Genomic DNA, 21,027 nt, shown 5'->3' with positions numbered 1-21,027 from the left:
AACTCAAGCATTTATGAAGTATTATTCTGCTAAATACCAACTGGCCGTGAAAAAGCGTGTCAAGAGGCTTACAGGTGATCGGCTAGGATTTAGTAGAGGCGACGCCATAAAGCCTTACACACTGCCGTAAAGTTGCCTGCTTATCGGTGTTCTGCAGGATATATCACTAAGAATGTGACCATCGGAGGACTAAACGTAGGCTGGGGTTTCACCTCTATGTTGTGGATATTCCAAAGATTCCCACGAAGCTTTACGCTTCCATATTTATATGGCGAACGGCTATTGAGCGGAATTCTTTGCCTGCAGACTTATTCCCTGATCGTTATAATTTGGCCCTTTATAAGGCGAGAGTTTAGAAGGCATTATTTAGCTGTGCATGCTCCATTGTTGACTTCATCGTCACTTTCCGTCAGGTCAGATGGAGGTCAAATGCGCACTTATTTTATCATAAAAAGAGAACTACGACCGTCTACACCTTAATGCTTACATTTACAAAAGCGTCATTTCTTCAAATCACTTACCCAAATTCAAGTTCGTCAGGCGTCAGCATAGCTATGTCGTCGTCAATAGTGAGCTGACACTCAGTCTCGATCTCGTCGTACGGGAAGAATCTGTTCGACAGCTTGTTTTCTTTGGTTCTTATCACTTTTAAAGGCTTATTTATCACTGGCCACTCGGATGCTGGAAAGAGAAATTAAGTTAAAGGATTGGTTGACCAAAGTTAATTGATCTATGGTGTTGTTGTTTATGGGATCATCAGTCTTGTGAATGTCAAAATTTGAATTCTATAATGCGTACATGAGCAGTGTTCTGCATGAATGAGGCAACCTACAGAAAATTAGAAAATGACTCATGAATACAGTTTTATACCTTGGAACATGAGGTTTAATATTATTTTTAAACTACTTCAAATAAAGTGTCACAAAACATGTCAAGAAAGTACTGGTCCCAAATGTGTTTTTTTATAACATCAAGTGACGGGACGAGCAAGTCGTGCGCCTGATGGTACGCAATACCTGTCCATAACAGTTGCAGTGCCACTCAGAGCTTTAAATCGCAAAGATTTGAGGGGCACTGCCACTGCGCCTGTCACCCTGAGACGTAAGTTGACAAGTCTCATGTGCCTGTAATTTCACCAGCACCCTTACACTTCGAAACTGGAACACGGTAATACTGACATTACTGCATTGGCGGCAGAAATAGGTAAGGTAGTAGTTCCCTGGACGAATTCTTTCACAAGGAGCTCTACTGCTGCAAAACGTATTGCAAACGTGTTGTACGGTAATGAGTCTTTGGTGAGACAGAAGAAGTACGAAAGCAGTGAAAGCTGTAGAAATGAGAAAAGGGAAAGACCTGCTGCTTGCGCCCATCAGTCGCGCGCGCAATCGCGCACTCCAACATGTTCCAGGTTCACGCGGTCTATCCTGCGCTATTAGCCTTTACACGCACGCTGTTTTCTTTGTAACAACAAACACGAGCAATCGCGCGCGAAAGAACGGTAGCCTAAAAATTCCAAACAGGTAATCGCGCATGGCTGCGCGTGCAGGCTTTCCCGTGCGCAATCCCGTACGCTCCGTGTAAAAGGGGCTAATGATTACGTTTTGCTGAAGTCAAAATGCTTGGTCATATTATTCTATTACAATAATGGCGATAAGGTAATGATAATGTAGGTATAACAATAAGTACCTAAATTTGATTCCAATGTTGAAATTAGTATCGTACTGTATGTCTGACAAAAGTTTATTGGGTATATGATTTATTTACATTCACCTAACTGAAAATTTTAGTAACTGGGTTATAATTTCTGTTTTGTTTTCATATTTCATGTTATTTTAGTTTGTTTAAGGGCACGTTCCCATTATGTCACGACGATAGACAGTCGTGCGTTTAAAGTGTCGTGTCACAAATAGTAAAACGCGATTAACCATCTTTCACGACTTTTTTGACGCTGACAGACTGTCTGAATGGGAAGAGCTATAACGACTGTCGTCCGACTACTACTAGTGATAAATAAAACGTCACGATAAAAATGTGACAGCAGATAATCGTAGCTTCAAACAATTCTGTCATGCAAACGACAAGGCGGCTGCCGTGAACCGATGAATTGTGGTCACGATCTAGTGGGAACAGCTAGACACGACTGTCGTTCAACGATAAAATAAACGTCCACAACACAGTCACAACAAATAGTCATGTGGGAATAGGCTAGACGCCATTGTCGTTCAAAAATAAACATAATTAAATAAAATTAAAATCATATTTCATTGAAATGAGATATCAATTTTTTTTAATAAAGACTCTGGACTCATTATCTATTCATTCAGAATTACACAGGTCAAAGAATGTGACAGATTATTTAATACACCGTACTGTCTTACAAAAATAAGACTGCTGTTACTTGGTTGAATAATAGATGATTAAACTTCTTTTCCCTAATGTATTATTCATTATGAAAATACGATTTCACTTTATACGTATTTTGTAAAAATATGTTAACCACCCTTATATGTATACAGGTTGTAATTTTGTTGATATATTGGATTTCGCATAAACATTTCTATTTAATTATTAATAATAAACTGATCGATACTGATACTTAACTGCCTCTGTGGCCGAACGGTTACCATGCCGGACTGCCACGCGGAGGTCGCAGGTTCGTTTCCCGGGCCGGGAGAAATACAAATATGGACTACATTTATTTCTCTCGTGAGTTTGGGTGTAATTTGTGATTGTCTGTGTGTGTCCATGGTACCCGCGACACAGGGTTTGCCTAGTGCGGGGCTATGTTGAGTGTGTACGTTATTAATTAACTACAAATCTTTTGATATATACATCACTTAACTTCAAGATTTAACAGAGTAATGACTAAGATTGTCAAAAATCTTTAATGCTCATTACCTCGAAGCTGTCATTGGAACAAATATGCAGAACACCCTCCATGGTCTGATTTTATATAGGGTGGAAATTTAAGACGGGTCAGCAAGGGCAGCTATGTTATTCGGCATTGCTACAGGAAAACAGCCCTCGAAAACTGTCCATGAATTTTGAAGATATTTCCATTGGTATTCACAGATTTTGAAGAAATGGTCAGCAAGATAAAAGCAATTTTCACGAAATTTTGTTTTTATGCCTTCCGATTCCTATTTCTGGTAAATCAAAAGTCTCTACAGGACCAACTGAGGCTAGAGAAATGTCAACCACCGCCAAAAACTTGAACATTATATATCGTAGTGACATTTAATAAATAATACCAGGTTACACACAAGGAATGTAATATATTGACAACGTAGTATGTATGTATGAAATTTCCACCCTGTTTAGTCCAATAGCAAGTAATTTTTTATGATATCAAGTAATGGGACTTACAGGTCGTACGCCTGGTGCTAAGCGACACGCCTGTTCATAGCAGTTGCAGTGCCACTCAGAGCTTTAATTCGCAAAGATCTGAGGGACACTGCTACTGCGCCTCCGGAGACATAAGTTGACACACCTCATGTGCCTGTATTTTCACCAGCACCCTTACCCATCAAAACTGGAACGTAGTAATTCTCACATTAGCAGCAGAAATAGGTAAGGTCTCTTTCACAAGGAGCTCTACTGCTACTAAAAATATATTTCGCCGTCCATTCTAGCTACTTTATCAGGGGCATTCATAAGCTTCTCCAGCAGCAGAGAGCAGTGTATAACTACAGCTTTCTAGAACCATCTTTTTTTTTTGTAGAAGCTTACGCTTTAATATTGAATCATTCCAAGCGCGTGTCGTCACTCACAACACGAACCTTAGTACCTTGACGAGCGAAGTTTAAGTAAGTTTTAAAAATTAATATCATTTAACGAGTTCTCTGCGTAACTTTTATGTAATTTATTGTAACACTTGCATACCTCTACCGTCGGTCACACCAGTTCTGTAGGCCAACAGGTATACTCAACAACAAAGGTACGCCATGTAAAATGCCTTAGGCTCAATTTATATTGCGGCAAAACGGCAGTGAATTTTTGTAACGTTATTGTACATAGCGTAATGAACTTTATGGTCAATTGTGTAGCGTACAAACTAGATACGAGCCAAAAATCATGTCGCGCGTCTTCCGTGGCGCATGCTCAAGAATGCTCGCGCATTCGTGAGAATTCCGCTGCCATCGGCGACGTCTGACAAATCCGCGGAGTGTGGCGTCAAGGCAGGCGCATGTTACCAAATGAGCAGCGAGAGAACTTTTAAAAAAAATATATTTATTAAATTATAAGTATTTTACAGAGATGTGATGTCTATGAGTTAGGAAATAGTAATCAATTACAGTTCTTATGGTTTAAGATTATATAGTAGAAAAACGATGAGATAGTTAAACATAATTAGTTAAGTAATACATCATTAGTTAACTATTGTGAAATGGACCTTAGCATTTCCTTAGTGAGTGTTTACATGATTAGGTGAGTATGTTTACATTCGAAATACTTATCTAGCTATTGATTATACATTGTATTGTATTTATATAACATATGTATTGTATTATAATATTGTATTATATAACACGCAGTGTGACATCAAACGTCGACGAAATAGCACATCCTCAAGGCGCAGTCGTAAGAACCGTTCACAGACCGTTCCATTCCACCGCAATATGAATTGAGCCTTAAATATTAATTACCTTAACACATCTGATCAAGTCTTAAAAATTATATATTACATGTTATTATTGATATAAGTATCAAACAAACACAAAGAAAATTTCCTTCGAGCCAGCTGTTCATGAGTCTATCCGGGTCGAAGGAGACCAGCGACTGTTGCCTCAACGTGGCTACCGCTCTGCCAGCTGAGCTATAGAGCGAATCAGCAGATCTTACGAATTTTTCTGTGCTTGTTGCGGATGTTTGTATTGGGTTTATACGGATCTTTTTGCCACAGCGCCGGTGGGAAACTTATGAAAATTTCTTCACTCAGCTAAGTACAATAATAATAATTAATAATATTCATAAAAAACCAACCTCAACTTTGTGGGATTACATCTACTTGCCAAGTTTTATTGCAATCGGTTAACGTAAAGAGGGTGAAATCCTATAAACCAGATTCATTCCCTAATTTGCCACCCTTAGAGGTAGAATTATTTCCAAAAATAATTGTCGAAAAAAACGGTCCACAAATCATCATGTAATCACGTAACACTAAAAAATACAGACGAATTGAGAACCTAGTCCATTTTTAAAGTCGGTTAATTACACACATCAAAAGATCAAGCAAGTTTTTGCAAACTACTGAAAATATGGCGTTTTTAAAAGATTTTTTTAACGCTAACGTATTTTTTTTTTGGTCAATTCCATTTTCAAATTCAAATTATAAAACTGACCAAATAAAATGTATGGGTTTAAAAAAAATAATGGACATTTTTGGCGTGCGTCATATTACATGGTTCAATTCGGAATTTTACGTTCTATATCGTTAAGAGTCTATACTACCTAACATTGACTTACAATTATATGGACGTCGGGTACGCGCTAAAAAGTGTCCGAACTTATAGGGCGTTAAAATCGTATACAGAGCGTCATTCACGCTCTAGTCCTCGTTTGTTCGACTGACAGCGAAGCAAGTAAAATTAGACAGTACTGCGATGACATTACAATTTAAATTCAACGTTTTAGCTTTTTCATATTCCTTGACATGTCACTACGTTTAAATAGGTTGACTTGGGACATGTTTTTCGTGGTTTTTGTATTAGACCCGTCGTCCATTTATTTGTAAGTCAATGCTACCTAAGCTCGAATTCAATTTTTTCCCGTACTAATACGGTTCATTTTGCTTGGGTCGAGCAGCAGGGACACTGGTTTTATTTCAGAATTTATTTTTTACCAACAACATTAAAGCCATTTGAAAAACATGTACATAGTATACGTGTTCTATTTAGTTCAATTTAAATAACAAAATTATTGGTATATATAAAGTACTTATTCAATACAGAGGTTTACTTGTAAAATTTCGAGGTAAGCTTGTATTTTTTTATAATGAAAATCTTTAGGAATCGTGTTTTCACACCGTATAGTAATCAGTGTGTATCCTCAATTTTACTATATAATTTTTGCTAAGTGATAGATTCAACACTTTCACTGCTATGCGGAATCAATTAAAGCCATTTGCTTACAATTACAAATATAATGTGAATTTTAGTTGAAAGATTTGGTATTTCATTTTTTTTTTCTCTTTTGTTTTTTCAAATCTTAGTATTAATTGAAAATTTGACTGTTGTATAACATCTCAGAAATAGCTTAAGTAACGTCAATATAAATGTTAAAAGGTCAAACTTTATAATTGGCTTTATAAGTTTTTAATCTACAATTGTATAGAAGATGTAATAGCTGTTAAGTTTGCATATAAATAAATAAATAAATAAATAAATATGGACGTCGGGTCCGCGCTAAAAAGTGTCCGCACTTGTAAGGCGCTAAAATCGTATATAGAGCGCGACACTCCGCTTTAGTCTTCATTTGTTCTACGGACAGCGCGATACTGCGATGACATAACAATTTAAATTTCGAATAGGTTGACTTGGGACATTTTTTTCGTGGTTTTTGTATTAAATCCGTCGTCCATTTATTTGTAAGTCAATGCATTTGACGTAGTATAGACTCTCAAGTGAACGTGAACTATTTGTAATCTGCTTGTAACTCTTTATCATAAAATGACAAGGCAACCTATATGTGTGACGTGTGCCACATGTTTTAACAATAAATAACAGATAACCAGGCGTAATAAACGTGACAGGGCATTTACTGCGCGTTAACGATCTGGTTTGATTGCTCATCTGCTTTTAATATGTGTCTACCGGAGATCTTACTGGAATATAATCATGCGGCTTATGGATTGCACATTTAGTAACAGTAGAGCTCCTTGTAAAAAGTTCGGCCAGGGAAGTACTGCCACCTTACCTATTGCTGTCGCCAAGCAGTAATGGTGTTCCGATTTTCAAGGGTGAGGGTACGATGAAATTACGGGCACATGCGACTTGTCAACTTATGTCTCAGGGTGACGGGCGCACTGGCCTTCAGATCTTTGCGATAATAATATAGATGCGATATAAATATTTCGCCTAGCCCGGGAATCGAAGCTGGGACCACTGCGTGGCACCCCGGCATGGTAACCGTTCGGCCACGGAGGCAGTTAAAGTTTGCGATGTAAAGCTATGAGTGGCACAGCAACTGTTATGGATAGGCGAGTAGCTTACCATCAGGCGCACGACATGTTCGTCCCGTCACTTGATATTAAAAAAAAAAAGATATTGAAGTATTGATCAGTTTAAATTTTGCGATAATCGGTTAACTGCATTTAGGAGTAACTTATCTAAACTTATCAAAACTAATATTATCTAATACATTTTTTTTGTATATACCTACCGTGACCATTTTTTTTCCTTCAATGCGAGACGCGTGTGAGTTTATTCTTATTTTAAAAATAAACCACATATTTATGATAGCTACGACATGTTTTTTTTTTATAAAATAGAAGTGCACATTTGACCTCCATCTCACCTGATGGAAAGTGACAATGAGGTCGACGATGGACCATGCACACCTAAATAATGCCTATTCACACTCGCCTTGAAAAGGCCTAAGTTATAACGTTCAGGGAACAAGTCTGCAGGCAGGGAATTCCACTCCATAGCCGTTCGCCATATAAATGTGGAAGCGTAACGCTTCGTGCGAATCTTTGGAATATCCACAACATAGGGGTGGAACCCAAGCCTACGCCTAGTCCCCCGGTGATGGAAAGGGGAAGGCGGAATTAAATCGTGTAATCCCATCGCGCACTCTCCATGATATATCCTGTAAAATACCGACAAGCAGGCAACTTTACGGCGGTGTTCAAGGCTTTGCAGCTTCACCTCCACTAATTTCGAGTCACCAATAAGCCTCTTGACACGATTGTCAATTGAATCCAAAGTGGCCAGTTGATACGTAGCAGAGCCATCCCAAAGGTGGCAGCAGCGGTAGCAGTACTCCATGCACGACCGGACTTGTGCTTGGTACAGCTGAAGCAACTGTCCCGGTGTAAAGTAACGCCACACCCTGGAAAGGATGCCAAGCTTCCTTGCTGCATTGTTGCCCATGGGTTCAATGTATCTGCCGAAGTTCTAATTGGACGACAGGTCCATTCCAAGTAGCTGGAGGCAGTCGGCTGTCGGTATGGATATATCACGAAACTTATATTTTACGTTTTAAAGCCATTTTTAAAATTTATTGTCACGTGTGTCCCGTTTAAGTATTTTGGGGTCTGCGGGATAAGAAGCTTAAAAGCAGGACTGTCCCGCTCAAAGCGGGACGTATGGTCACGTTATTATACCGTCCTTTGTGTCGAATACACCATAAACGGGGCCAATGCGCAGTGACTTCAAAGCGCTCGTCAGCTATCAATGCGAAGCAATACATTGTTGTCGGGTAAGCGGTGCTGGCTTACGCCTAACCAATACTCCGTAATGTGTATATACGTGCTAGTTTTTTTTATAAAATACGTTTGGTGTTTTGTCCGTGATATGTGCCCCAGAAATGTTACCTACATAACATTTAACACGTATTCAGTAATTTTGAGGTAAGTTTTTTTTACTCAATTTTGGTGACAATTTTTATTATGCAATGACTCGAATATATTATCGTGAAATATTAAAGAATATTTCAGGTTACCACACTCGAATATTAAATACTACTTCATGATGATATTCTATAATTATTTAAATAAAAAGAAATTGTCACCAAATTGAGTACAAAAAACTTACCTGAAAATTACGCTATTCTAATTTGTACATCGCTTAGATGACGACTGCACAATGTGCGAAAAATCTGTATAGGTTTTTTTTGTTTTGTTTTGTCAATAATTGTAAGTTTAAGAGTGAAATAAATAAATAAATATCTGCAAATAGTTTCAAATGGGTTAGCGGCCTAAATGAGTAACTAGAAACTCAGTCTCAAAATCAGAATTAAATGTCAAATTTGCTTCCATTTTCCTTTCTTTATGAGACCAAATGATGGTACCAACAAGTCGTGCGCCTGGTTCTAATTACCGGCGAGACAGGCTTTGTCTAGTGCAAAAATCGTAGGAAATTCTCTGTACGCGATATACGCTACAATGGAATAGTGTTTCTTGGACCTTTTTTTTTAACGCACACACTCAACATAGCATAGATCTATGTCATAATTTAAATTTTAATGTACCTATACAATCTCATTATAAATATATTATATTGTATTTTTTTGTATTTTGGTATTACACGACACGCCTGTCATAATACCTTTGACTGGAATTTTCCTACCAGAGGTTAGTGACCTTTTTTGGTGTAGGAAAAGGGACTGTTGCGTTTGTCGGCAGCTTGCTGTCTGGAGTTTATTTGGCTGCTGGTGAGTAATAATAATAATAATAATAATAATAATGGAAACGCCATCATTTTTTCTTATCTAAGATCGCGTATATTGGTTATTTTAGACAAACCAACGTTTCGGGCTCTTTACGGGTTCCCAGGTCACGGCTGACTTTACATCGATTTCAGAGGCACTACACTCAAAGCACGAAATCCGTAGTTACAGTCGTTTTCCCACTACAAACGCTCTACAGACTTGTTTGAAAAAGCAAATGTTGACAATTAAGATCCGAAAAAATAGTTTTACGAGTATTACAAATGTGTAACAATAGCGAAACCCTAAGAACTCGATTTCCAGAAATGAAAACGTTTTGAAGTTATGCTCCGAATGAACATCAGATAAGGTTTCAAGTTAAGGCTCCTCTACACGGTCAATCTCCTCCACGATTAAACTTGCGCAAGACAAATGTGCGTCTATATATTGAAATTTACCCTACAAATCCGGAATGCGAGCATTACTGCGTTCCGGATTTGAAGGGTAAGGGTGCTGGTAAAATTATAGGCACATGAGACTTTTCAACTTATATCTCAGGTGATAGGCGCAGTGGCAGTGCCATTTGAGCGGCACTGCAACTGTTATAAACAGGCGTGACGTTTACCACCAGGCGCACGATTTGTTCGGGCCCTCAATTACTATAAATAAAAATAAAAAACATTCTCCCCTTTGACAGTTGAAATCTTTGTCCTAGCTGAACGAGGTCTACGATCGTACTTAGTTTTCAATAGCGAACATTCTCCGCGAAACATTTTCTTTTTTTTTCTTTTGGTTCCTATCGGAGGTTAGTCAACAGCATGATAATCCTGACTTCAGAGACTGCGGCTCTAAACGGCGAGGTGCTACTGTTGAACCGATCCCTTAAAGCCAAAATCCGGCCAGAAGTAATTACAGGCAAAACGAGTTTATGTGGCGTGCAAGTAATAATTTTAACATTTTATGTAATACTTCGATCTGTTCAATCTCGTATTGAACAGATCGAATGATTTGTTCAATACGAGATTTGTTGATGATTTCGAAAATGAGAGCACTGAGTGACCACTTCTTTGATTCTCAGTGAGGTTTACAACTTCTGTGGTTTTTATTCTTTTGTTTATGTTTTATATAATAAATTAGGTAAAATAGTGCAACGAGATTCCTTATTATATTCTTACTTGTGAGGATCTTTAATTGGCACCCAGTTGTTATTATTATTTAATTTAGTTTTACGCTGTTTACCTTCCTTTTAAAAAAAATAGTTATTAATTTTAAATTAGTATTAATTTATTACTTTTTCTAAAAAATATGATACTGCAAGTGAAAAAGGTACGGTTTACTCACAGTGAAAGTGACCGTGTGTCACGTCCTTTACAACTTTGGGGCTAGCTATAAACAGCCGCGTTTTATCACGGCTAAGCGGTCGCAAAATATCATAACAAAAAATTCATTGTAATTATCGACCAAGATGGTATCATTACGTAAATTTACATACGGTCGCCAAGAGGTCAACCTTTACGTGTTACACAAGCGAAGTATATGCAAAAAGTGCTCATTTATAAAGGGTTTTAATCTCATATTTGCACACAGATACGGAAGGGAACGTTTAAAAATATTTGTCGGACCCGAGGCCTATGATAATGAACGTAAACGAATCGAGTGGAATTAGGGGGTTTACACGAATAGCACCTATTTAGTATTTATGTCGATTTCCGACCACGCAGTGGAATTTAACCTTAATAACGACAATTTGAAAACTTAATTTTACTTTGATACAAAGAACTAACAAAGAACAATTCCTTTGATTCTACTTGACACGAACAATCAATAAAAATGTACTAGTACAGTATCAGAAGCACACGCCGGACGCTCCACACAGCGGTCGAAAGTTATTTACCTACTGTAATACATACAGCAAGGTGCTATCTGCACACGCTCAAATATAGCGAAAATTCTAAAGCGAATCTGTTTTCTATACTTCTATTAATAGAATCCTAATAATTACACATGTTCATTAGGTATTTACATCAATATTATATCATGTTTTTCATTAATTCACTAACTAAAATAATCCTGAACGTACAAGTTTTGTAATGAATAAATGGAAACTATATTCAAATATCAAAGCCGTCTTAGCGCGAAAACGACTCGCCGCCGACAGCCTTGTGGTCGTTCAGTCAATGTGACCGTCAATGTGCCGGTCGTGGTACGGTATCTAAAGCTAGGGAGGGACGGAGATTGTCCATCCTCGTTACTTTTTTGGTCCCTGTCAGTTGTACCAGTGCAGTCAGTCGCCGTAGCATGGCAGTATAAATATGTGTGATAAACCTCCCCGTGACAATGTTTATTTCAGTTGATAAAGCGTAGTTTGCTTATTTGGTAATGAACTATTGTTCTATAATTTGAAGAACAAGGACAACGATATGAAAATGCGTATATAGCATCTTTCTTAGCTATCTTTGTCGTTTAATCATCGCCGCGAAAACGATGAAACAAAAAAAAGGGGTTTTTGTAGTTTCTGTTTTACATATTTTACATTATATTATTGACGTATTTCTATTCACTTTTATATGTATTTTTCTCACCTTTTCCAGTAATTTATATATGAAATTGTTTGTTTTTAGTACTTCTTTTCATCTCGTTTGCTCCGTGGCCGAACGGTTACAATGCCAGACTGCCACGCAGAGGTCCCAGGTTCGATTCCCGGGCTCTGAGAAATATTTATATGGCCTACATTTATGTCTCTCGTGAGTTTGGGTGTAATTTGTGGTTGTCTATGTGGGTACCCATGGCGCCCGCGACACAGGGTTTCCCTATTGCGGGGCTATGTTGAGTGTGTCCGTTATTATTATTAATAGGCGATTGCCGCTGCATCGCTGCTTAAAATGACGGGTGTAATCGCTCTAAAACACATTTTAATGTATGATTGTGTCACCAACACCGTTAACCATTAATTACTACTAGTAGTTATATACAATTCAAACCAATAATTGTTATCGTTTCAAATTTATGAACATGACTTGTTCATTATAAATGTTTAGGTTATAATCAGATATATTTACCTAAAGTCAGGTAGACTTCAAACGGAGTGTACATATTTTTAATGATGACAAATGACGGGGCGAACAAGTCGTGCGCCTGGTTGTAAGCGACACGCCTGTCCGTAACAGTTGCAGTGCCACTCAGAGCTTTAAATCGCAAAGATCTGAGGGGCACTGCCACTGTGCCCGTCATCCTGAGACATAAGTTGACAAGTACCATGTGCCTGTAATTTCACCAGCACCCTTATCCTTCAAAATCGAAACGCAGTAATGCTCATATTACTGTTTAGCGGCAGAGATACTTCCCAGGACGAACTCCTTCACGAGAAGCTCTACTGCGGCTAAAATAAACTTTGAACTACAAAAAAGTAATACCAAATGACTGGGAAATACATTTCGTTCTATATTTGTATGTGTAACTAGCAATTATTTTACTAAGCCTTATTATTAAGGGTTGTTTAGAAGGAATTTGTAATTTTAAGTAAAAATTACTCATGGACATAAAAAAGGTCTGTGCGACGATTACTCAGTGCTTTTTCACATTTGTTTTATTTTATTTTAGTAGGGACAAAAACAGCAGGACCAAGCTAGTAAACAAACGGTCTTACTACTTACTAATTTATACATAATTACGTACTACCAACAATATCATCCACGAAATACTATAATATCTATAATAATCCAAATTCCAGTTATTCATGCTAGGTACTCAGTGATTCTATAACAGCTGCTCTAAACTCCATTTTCGAGAGATGTACAATGTCTAAATCCCTAAAACGATAGTTTATACAATTGAGCGATCCGGCGCAGGAGTACCCGCCGAGTTCGTATGGCAGTGAGCCACCGCAAACAACGAGACTCGTCTAGGTTGTCCCTATCAGAGATAGGGATTTCCGGAGAGACTACAGGCTCGACGGTAAGACAAAGGTACGGCGGGCGTCCGGGCCAAGCTCTCCGCCAGTTATACGTCCCCACGGGCGTCTCTGGCGGACCTTGGGTATGGACTCGGGTTTGTGGTTAGTTAGGGACGAGCACTTTCGCCTGCTCCGGTTGCATGTGTCCGGGGCGTCTGTCTCGTGAGCAGCTAGCGCGACTTAGTAGCGGTCTAGTTCAGGGCCTAAGGCGAGGACACCAACGGAGGAGAGCCCAACCATGTCATCGCCCGCGGCGCGGGGTATGCGTAACGCATTTTCCTGTGTATAAAAAAAAACCCGGCATGGTGACCGTTTGGCCACGGAGGCAGTTAATAGTATTCATTTTGTATTTTTTTAAAATTCTGATAAATAATTCCTTTAGGTTCAATTTACAATGTACAAACTACAAACGAGTCAAAATCTTCCGCCATATTCTCAAGCATGCTTTTTTTATTTAAGTTACGCGATAACTCCGGTATTTGTGAACCGATTTTCATGATTCTTTTTTGTTGGAATGTGGGTACCTCCATAGTGGTCCCACTTCATTTTGAAGAAAATCATCCACCTTTAAGGATGGCTGTTCACGCGTGATCATTCATTTTTATAAATAATGCCTAAATTTTATTATAAGGAGCAATTATTTTAATGGTTAATTTTGCTATTCTTCAATTCAAGGCTTTTTCTCTCTCAATATACTTTGAGTAGCGAGTAGTAGTAGATACCTACAATGTAAAAAATCTGGGTATACTCATTGATAGGCAGCTATCTTGGGCACCTCAATTAGTTGAGACCAGCCGCAAATTGTTTGCGTCTGCCGCATCTCTCAGACGGTTACGTAATTTCTTACCTATTGCCACGAAAATTGCGCTTGCCCAAACTCTTCTTCTTCCAATTCTTGATTATGCTGATGCCTGCTATCTGGATTTAACCAGAGAACAACTCAACAAGCTCGAACGTCTACTAAACTTTTGCATCCGTTTCATTTATGGCCTGAGGAAATTTGATCATGTTTCCATTTATCGCAAGAAGCTGAAGTGGTTGTGGAAGATTTCGCCGGAATGCGCATATTCTTAATCTTCTTTATGGCATCTTATTCATTCCTCACACACCACCTTATCTTTAGGAGCGATTTGAATTCGCCCATCTATTCAACCCCCGACTTCTGCGCTCATCTTCAACTCTCCAACTTAAGATGCCATTGTATATCTCCCAGTATTACGACAAGTCCTTTACTGTTCAGGCTATTCGTTTGTGGAACGCTTTACCTTTGTTTATTCAACAAGCGAAATCATTGAATGTATTCAAAAATATAGTAAAAGAACACTACCTAACTTTAATGTGACTTGAACTGCTTAGGTATTTTTATGTTTTGAAATTACGTTTTAGAATTTTTTTTATAGGCGTAACAATATATAGTAGTTTACGATATTCATATATATGTATTGGTTTTATTATTTATAACTATATGTATATTTGCATTTATTTATCGATTTTTATCTATTGATTAGTAATTCTTATTACACCGCCGTCTTTTTCCTGTGATTTATACAATTACTTCCATCTAAAGGTTATCTGGCAGAAATCGCTCAATAGTTAGCACATCCTCTCAACCGCTATCCAATGCTGGTGAGCACGTTTTCGTTGAAGTTCTCTTTTGTATACTAAACTATTATTTGGTGTCTACTATTGTCCTTCTCTTCGTATTAACTTTTTTGCTTATTTTGAAAAATTATCAATCGCGTGTCGATTTTTGCCGAATTATGTTGTGAAAACAGCGAGAGAATCCCCAATTTTTTAATAAAATTTTGTGGCCTTTTTGTGGACACGATTTGAATGAACTCGAATATTCAATATTCATAATTACCACACATGGGCGGTTGAACATCCACACGCGGCAAGACTTTCAACTTTTCAACATCGTTTTAGTGTGAACATGTGGTCGGGTATTCTCAATGGAGAATTAATTGGGCCGTTTGAACTGCCGTCAAGACTTAATGCAGAAAGCTAAAAACTTTTTTTAACGATTTACCAGTGTTGATGGAAGACGTTAATCTTGAAACTCTAAGAATCATGGTGTTTCAAAATGGCGGCGCACCATGTCACTACGCAACACAAGTGCGAAATTATTTAAACCAAACGTACCCGAACAGATGGATCGGACGAAACGGACCAATTAGGTGATCTCCACGCTCGCCTGACCTCAACCCATCGGTTTTTTTGTTTGGGGTTTTAAAAAAGAAATAACATACGCCCGATAATGTTCCAATGAACAAGAAGTGAGGGAAAAAATCCAAGAAGCCGCATGTGCTGTAAAAGGTAACAGTGAAGCTTTTCGAAGATTAAAACATAATTTCTTGCGTAGATGTAGGATGTGCATTTCTGTTGGAGGCAGTCACTTTGAAAACCTTTTATAAGTAAATGTATTTTCATCACAATCGACTGTGTTTTATTAACTCAATTAAGAAAATACTACAACTAAGTAAATACTAAAAGATATTAAATTATTATTTTGTTAGTTTATACACTTTCTACCATAATCAACCTCAGGAAAGATAAAATAGGCAATAATTTATTTTTTTAATCAAATTACTTTCGTAGGAATTTTCAACCTCAGTATCTTTGAAAGCTGATTTCAGCAAACAAAGTCCTATTAAGCACTACTTTTTTGTATTAATAAGAAATTGTAGTGTCTAGTGCAGTTTTTAAAGTTACCCAGGAACTACGAAATTGCCGGTATAGATTTTTAATTTAAAGTTGAAAATTCAAGTCCGACTCTCTCAAATGCGAATTTTCCACTTTGAGTCAAAACTTTCGTAGCTTTCATTGATGTTACGAAGCCAATTATTTTGTGCGTTAAAGTACAATTCATAAAGATTGAGTTACAAAATAAAACCGAAAAATTGTTGTATAAATTGAAAAAAAAAATTTTGAGCCTCTCCGGTTGAAAATTTCAAAATATCCATTAAAAAATCATAATTCCAAAAATGTGATGGGGTGATTCGGTTATCCGTCAATGTGAGACACCTAATTTTTTTTTCAACGTCACTATCCCGGCCGGTAAGTATAATACAAATAAGTTGCTAGGAACTAGAAAAGAGGATGGTAGTAAAAAAGTGGAATGACGATGATAGAGGTCTACAAGGTCGTGCCCCTCAGATCTTTATGATACAAAGATTGTCACTGCAACTGTTATGGACATGCGTGACGCTTACCACCAGGCGCAAAACTCGCTCGGCCCGTCATTTGGTATCATATAAAAAAAAGAACCTAAATGGTGTTTTTTGTTTGGAATAACAAAATACGCGATTTAAGTCCGAAAAACTATATGCCTGCAAAAAAAATCACAAAGTTGAGACTTAATATTGAAGTAGTACTATTCGTCATTCAATTACAAGAATTACTCAACGGTGATTACTAAATATATAATTAAATATTCTGGTGTTGTGGAACACACGCACTCGCTTCCAGCGGTAAATAAATAAACAAATTTATCTAACAAACACTGCACGACTGCAAAACGTAGACAATGACGCAATACGGTATATTTGGACGCTTTTTAGATGTGTTGGAGGCGGATGGAGAGAATTAGCTGTGTACAGATCGAGCGATCAATGAAGTGGTACTAACAAAAGACAAAGAAAACAGGAACGTGTTCAAAATAAACGAAGAAGAAAACATCTTTCATAAGTTTTGCAGGTTTGGTAGCAGTAGAGATCCTTGTGAAAGAGTTCGTCCAGGGAAGTACTGCCATCTTACCTATTTCTGCCGCCGAAAATAATATAATAACGCTCACGTTACTGCGCTCCGGTGTTGAAGGTTTTGAGAACTTGTCAACTTATGTCTCAGGATGACAGGCGCAGTGGCTGTGCCTCTGAGATCTTTGCGATTTAAAGTTCTGAGTGGCACTGCAACTGTTATGGATAGGCGTGTCGCTTACCACCAGGCGCACGATTTGTTCGTCCCATCACTTAATGTTATAAAATAAAAATTTTTAGATCCGAATAAAAATTCAACTTATGTATCTACGGATATGTATATACATATATTTTAATTATTACTTATTATGTAGTGTACTTATGATGATATTCTTTGGTTGCACCCCTTTTTGCATATCCGAAATGTCTATCCTAAGGTTGCCTGGAAGAAATTACTACATAGCAATAAGGTCGCCTGTTGCACATTGACTTACTACTACTATTATACTTAAGCTATTGTATTGTATTTTAATTGTAATTTTATGTGCAATAAAGAATATTTCATTCATTCAACTTCTATTCGTTTGTGAATGTTAATAAGCAGTAATACCTGTCACTAATGGTCAAGGAACATCGTGATGAAACTGGACGTCGACGAAGAGATCGTGCCCAGCAGTGGACGTATAATAAGGGACATAGTCTCATTGTCAAAGAATATGTTCACAATTTGACTAGACATCCTGGTCGGGTTTCTTTTAATTTCGATATCTCCAATATAAACACTACAGCAATTTTATATTTTGATCATTTTCTGTTATCTTTGTAAACAGCCATATTTATTTACTAATATTATTCTCCCCGAATTTGGTGAAATAAAAAGAAACAAAAAACAAATTGGAAAAAAATAAACAAAAAAGTAACTTTGAAAAAAAAAGAAACATAAACAGGGCCTTACCATGAAAATCCAAAAATTAAGGTAGAGTAGTTCATTCGAGGTATCGATTTGTGCCTTATTATAAGTATTGTGTTGTTATTGCATCATTTTGCTTTTTTAGTTGTGTTTTAATTGTGTGACATCTATAACACACACATCAGTCACAAATGGCCCAAAACCATCCGAAACGCTGGTTTGTACGAAAATACAAATATAAGCGATTTAAATCCGAAAAAATAGTTTCATATTCAGGTGCGTGTGAGTGTTTTTTTTTTAAATTCAAGTATTTGTGTGTATGTGTACATTTTTGGAGTATTCTTAACCATTACAGTTTATGGTAGTGGGATTGCCTGCCTGCAGACTTATTCCTTGAACGCTTTAACTTGGAACTTTGGAAGGCGAGAGTGAAAGATTATTTAGACGTGCACGCTCCATCGTAGATCTCATTGTCACTTTCCAACAGGTAAGATGGAGGTGAAATGCGTACTTATTCATTTATAAACAAAAAAGAAAATCAGCCATGTACTTCATATTTCTCAGTAGTAGAGTGGACCCATTTGACATAATAATATAATAATAATACGGCACGTATTGTTCGCCGATTCTGAAACCTGATCCGCTGACCCCGGCCGACTGTGCCATTATCGGGGAGCAACGCCTCTCCTATTTCTAAATTCAAAATCAATCGTTTAGGAGACGCGAAAGGCTAAAATAGATATCCAAAATTTAGTATTATTAATAATATTTATTCGCTTTTAACAAAAACGTACAAAACCGTGAATTAAGTACCCAGTATTTATTTTGGTGTTTAATTTATAGTATGAGAATACATAAATTTGTATTCAATATATAAGATTTTTAAACTAGGCCATATGTACTATGTTTTCATATTTGCCAAACTGTATACGAACTCGCTTCTGCCAAAAAATGTCTTCACCTTTGTGCCTTTAGGCTTGCTTCCAACGAATAAGCCGGTGTTATTTTTCAAGCTCTATTAGTTTCAATTCTAATTCGAAAATAGTTTCAAGCAGACCTCTATATCCAACATTGTGTACAAGATAATCAATTATACTACAAAGCTAGGAAAAAATAGTATGATAATGAAAATAGTATGCGGGGTTGCGTTTTTTAACGTTGTATCGAAATATCTCAGTTAGTATAGAAAACACGCGCCGTACAACACACTAACAAGGAGTGATAATCGCCTAATGTTCTGCAGTTCAACTAGGGTTTAACCTTAACCTGTACACCTTTATCACAGCGTCTAACGTCTTATCCTACCGATAATAGACTACCTTTGTTATCCGTATCTATGTATCATTAACTTCAAAGTACATTTATGAAAATGTTATTCATATCAAGAAAAATATTTTTTTTTTTAATAAAAAATAGTGACAGACGTAACATTAATACGAGGCATAAAAATAAATTCATAAAGTCTCAAATTCATTTAAAGGGCAATGTGTTTCTATAATAAGCTTCCGATTGATATTCAAAATTTGCCATTTACGAGGTTTAAAACTGTTGTGAAACAAAAACTTTATACTAAAGGTAGTGACCCGTTTAGCCCTTTCAAATATTCTGAATCTAAGGTTTTTAAATTAAATATTGTAATGATAAATGTATTCATCAAAAGTATATTTACAAAGAGCAACCCCTGGACTTTCTTGATCATTCTTCTCATGGGCAGCTGCCTTACGAATGAGCAGTGGAGTTTGATTAGTACGACGATTTCAAATGTAATTTACTTACGTAGATTATTTGACATTGACTTTGACTTAGACAATTAAAGTTAGTTATCAATCCGTAGAATTAGTTAAAAATGTGAAAAATTTGGAGGGTAAAAGACATGTATTGCACCTCTACAATGAAAGCGACATAATTCAAAAAAATCAACAAAATAATTTATGTCCTTTAAAAATCACTTTTCATAAGGTTGTTAATCTGGACCAAACCCGTTAAAGCTGGAATGACACAGAATGTTAGAAATTCCACTGCCCCGTCGGTATGTCAAAGCCGCATTGTTGAGTATATTACAACTGCAAAGACAACACTCCACGCCGTTGGCGAACAAGTGACGGATTAGCAATTAAGCCGTTTTGGTGCCGAAAAATGATCATTAACATTTTTTACATTTTAAAAATGTTAATATCATTTTTACTTTATTACTTAAGGACCTGTTTGCCTTATTACTTAGAGGCCTTTCTTTTATGATTAAAACGGTTTAATCTTGATAAGGTTAAACATCTTGCTAAACAGTGAAGATGAAAGAATCATTTCTTGTTACGTCAAATGACAACAAAGAAGTTCAGTAAAAAAGCGACCTTATAGCGACTACTTTTTATGTTTATTTTCAAGTAATCAGAAGCAGTTTTCGGGTTGTAAAACTGAACGCTTATTTATAAATCAAATAATGTAAAAATGTCACAAATTCAAAAGTTCAGATTTTGCGTTAGGTCACTTTCATTCCAAAAGTGCAGTATGTTGTATTATTTGTTACCAAGTAAAATAAAGTTAAATTATCCTTTAATAAAACTAAATCAATATTCTTTAAAAAGTTTCTATTTAACCTGACCACTTTATTAAAAAAACGTGATCGAAATAAAAGTGGAAGGTAAATGTGGAACAGGACGACCGAGGATGTTACTTTGACCAAAAGAAAATAAAAATGGCGGCAAAAAGCTTTGCACAGGAAAGAATAATAGCTTTCACTAAACCGACTAGAGCCTTGCTCTTAACTCTAAGAGAAAGAGACAATACACATACAGGGTGTAAAAAAAAACGACGAACCTTTTCTCATTGTTAGGAATAAAGTGACGTAATTCCAAAGATAATTTTGGTGAAACAGACGGAATTGATTATATTCTGTGTTCTATTTAAGGTGACGGAGATTCAGGGTGATCGCAGGCGTAGAAAACTCATACGTGTATAGAATGTGCCCAAAACAAAAGTTATTGCTTCTACAAACTGTATTTATTTTTTCGCCAAAATCACTTCACTACGCACTATCTATCACGCACAAGCATGATGTCGACGCGCACGCAAATGTCAAAAGAAGATATATATATATATATATA

The 21,027-nt window shown here is 36.9% G+C and overlaps 1 protein-coding gene across 1 annotated transcript in view; it reads right to left on the bottom strand.

Annotated features, from left to right (window-relative positions):
• Positions 1-517: 517 nt before the first annotated feature.
• Positions 518-21,027, bottom strand: part of LOC113229589 (exostosin-2) — a 67,525-nt gene continuing 47,015 nt past the window's right edge. Inside the window, exon 4 of the mRNA XM_026463242.1 lies at positions 518-681. Within this exon, the coding sequence (XP_026319027.1) occupies positions 518-681 (164 nt within the window). The remainder of the gene's footprint in view (positions 682-21,027) is intronic.

This window comes from Hyposmocoma kahamanoa, unplaced genomic scaffold (assembly GCF_003589595.1).
Source record: "Hyposmocoma kahamanoa isolate Upper Pololo Valley unplaced genomic scaffold, ASM358959v1 62, whole genome shotgun sequence".
NCBI lineage: Eukaryota > Metazoa > Arthropoda > Insecta > Lepidoptera > Cosmopterigidae > Hyposmocoma > Hyposmocoma kahamanoa.
Note: the sequence above shows the minus strand (reverse complement) of the source record. Positions and strands in the feature narration are given on the sequence as shown.